Raw genomic sequence first — 2476 nt, 5'->3', positions numbered from 1 at the left:
CTAGGCCTCACCTGTGCCAAGTTCATGTACACAAGCCCGGTGGCATCCTTAGGCCAAGAATATAGCTTGCTTCTCTTCTTAGAGGTAGAGGCCTCCATTCTTGCATTTGGAGCTCAGCTTTTTTTCATTCCCAATCTAGTTGACACTGAGCCCACTACTTCCTTTGAAAGTCCAGGTCCTGCTCCCTGCCCCTTAGGCCTCTCTGCACAGGTTTTTCTGACTCCTTGAAGCTCGCCTGAGCTCCAGAGGATCCCATCATCATGATGTGGTCTAATTTCTTCATGCAAGAGGAAGACCGTCGCCGGACGGCTGTGGGCCGCCGTCGTGCCCAAGAACAGCAGAATCTCGGCTTGACTCCGGAGCGAGAGGGCAAGATCAAGCTGGGGTTGCTGGTGGCTATCGTGGGTGCCACTCTGGCTGTGCTGGCTGTGGGCACCGAGTTCTGGGTGGAACTCAATACATACAAGACCAATGGCAGCGCCGTCTGTGAGGCCGCCCATTTGGGGCTGTGGAAGGTGTGCATCAAGCGACTGTGGCAGGCGGACGTGCCCGCGGGCAGGGAGACCTGTGGCCCAGCTGAGCTGCCAGGAGGTGAGAGGCTGTGTTCTGAGCCCAGGCTTATGTCACACAGTCAGGGAGAAAGAAACTTTTGTCTGGGGAAACCTTGTTCTAGGAAAAAGAAAGTCTTATTCCCAAGAATGTTTGTGCCTGAATCAACCTGTGCTCACAGAAACTGGAGAGAAGGGGGTGGAGAGAGTGAGAGATGTTCAGGCATAGCTCATATCCCTAATTTGCATATCCCCTAAAGAAACTTGTTTCTTAAAAGTTTATCTTCTAGCTATGGCCTGTGCCCCAGACCAGCCTGTACCCCGAGAGACAGCCTGTGCTTCCAGACCCAGCTGGTACCCTCAGAACAGCCTGTATACACCCCCGCCAACCTGTATCCCCTAGAACTGCCTGAATTCCCCACCAGACAGCCATGCACCCACAGACAGCCTGTGCCCTTAACTAGAAGCCTGGAGACATCCCACATTCCCACTCTGTGAGCCTCTATGGAGACAGACCACCCTACGCCCACCCGGAAGTAAAAAAAATTCTGTGCTGAGTCCCTGTTTTCTGATACAATCAAATGAAGTTCTTACCAGGTGCCTCTCACAGTTCTGGGGGCACTTTGTACCTCCTTAGAACTGTTTATTTCCAGTCACTCTCTCTTTGACATGGTCGGGGCAAACATTACAGCCCTTCTCCCTTACCCTACAGACACTCCATACCCTTCATTACCCTACATGGTGGTTCCTTTGCTCTCAGCTGTGCCTCTCACTCTCTGAGAAAACATGCCCTGCCCTTTGCTTAGTGGGATATTCTACACTCCCCTGGGAACTGGATATGTGTTTATTTTATCTCTTTTGCCTCAAGGACAATTTTTGACACCAGTCAAACCCACTTTGATGAGATCTTTGTCATGCTGCTCCCCAACATGTACCCAGTACTCTCAGGACCCCTCAAGGAATATCCTTCACCCCCTCTGGGCTCTGGATGGATTTCTTTATCCCCCAGTCCCTAATTTTTCAGATGTGATATGGAGCCCAAAGTAAGATGTTCTAAGCCTTTGATAGCTAAGTGGAATGCCAGACCCTGTGGTTTGAACTACGTGTCTGTCCTGATCAGCTATCTTAAACAGTTCCCTTCTGCGGTTTCTCACTCTTTGAGACTTCAATCAAGATGATTCCAAACGTTTGCAAAGTCAGATAATGAAAACAAATATAAGATGCTAGCTGGGCCTGGTGGTACAATTCTGTACCCATAGATACTCAGGAGGCTGAGGCAGGAGGGTTGTGAGTTCAAGGGCAGCCTGGGATGCAGAGGGAGTTCAGAGACAGCCTGGGCAACTCTGGGAGATCCTCTCTCAAAACCAGAGCTGGGGACATATCTCAGTAGTAGACTACCTGCCTAAAATCCCTCAGAGAGGGGCTGAGGTGTGGCTCCGTGGTAGAGCATCTGCCTAGAGCCTCCCATTAAGGGGCTGGGAGTGTGGCTCAGAGCACCTGTCTAGAATTCCCCAGTGAGGGACTGGAGCATAGCTTAGTGATGGATTACCTCCATATCTGTTCTAGGGGGGAGAAAAATAAGGGGGAAGAACTCTTAGCTCCCAATCTATGCCTCAGGATAGCTCTATGGGGTTTGACTCTTAGGAATCTCTGTTCCTAAGAGCTATGCTTTACTGCATGTCACTAGTGCTTAAGAAGGTCTCAGTGGCCCTCACTCTTTGGAAGAGACTGTCTGTCCTCTGCCACTTTACTGTGTGCTTCCCCTTCTATTCCCTCTACTAGTCAGAAAAGACTTTACCACTGAGCATGATGGCACACACCAGCACTCAGAAGGCAGAAGCAGGAAAACCAGGAGTACAAAGCCAGCTCTGCTACATAGTTGTAAGCCAGACTAGGCTACTTATACCTTGTATCAGAAAAAAAGAAAA

The 2476-nt window shown here is 50.1% G+C and overlaps 1 protein-coding gene across 1 annotated transcript in view; it reads left to right on the top strand.

Moving 5' to 3' along the window:
* Positions 1 to 260: 260 nt before the first annotated feature.
* The window catches only part of Cacng6 (calcium voltage-gated channel auxiliary subunit gamma 6), a 12954-nt gene continuing 10738 nt past the window's right edge, over positions 261 to 2476 (top strand). The window contains exon 1 of the mRNA XM_028775113.1: positions 261 to 591. Coding sequence (XP_028630946.1) covers positions 261 to 591 — 331 coding nt within the window. The remainder of the gene's footprint in view (positions 592 to 2476) is intronic.

This window comes from Grammomys surdaster, unplaced genomic scaffold, assembly GCF_004785775.1.
Source record: "Grammomys surdaster isolate TR1022 unplaced genomic scaffold, NIH_TR_1.0 252, whole genome shotgun sequence".
Lineage (NCBI taxonomy): Eukaryota > Metazoa > Chordata > Mammalia > Rodentia > Muridae > Grammomys > Grammomys surdaster.
The sequence above is the reverse complement of the archived record's forward strand: the minus strand, read 5'-3'. Positions and strand labels throughout refer to the sequence as shown.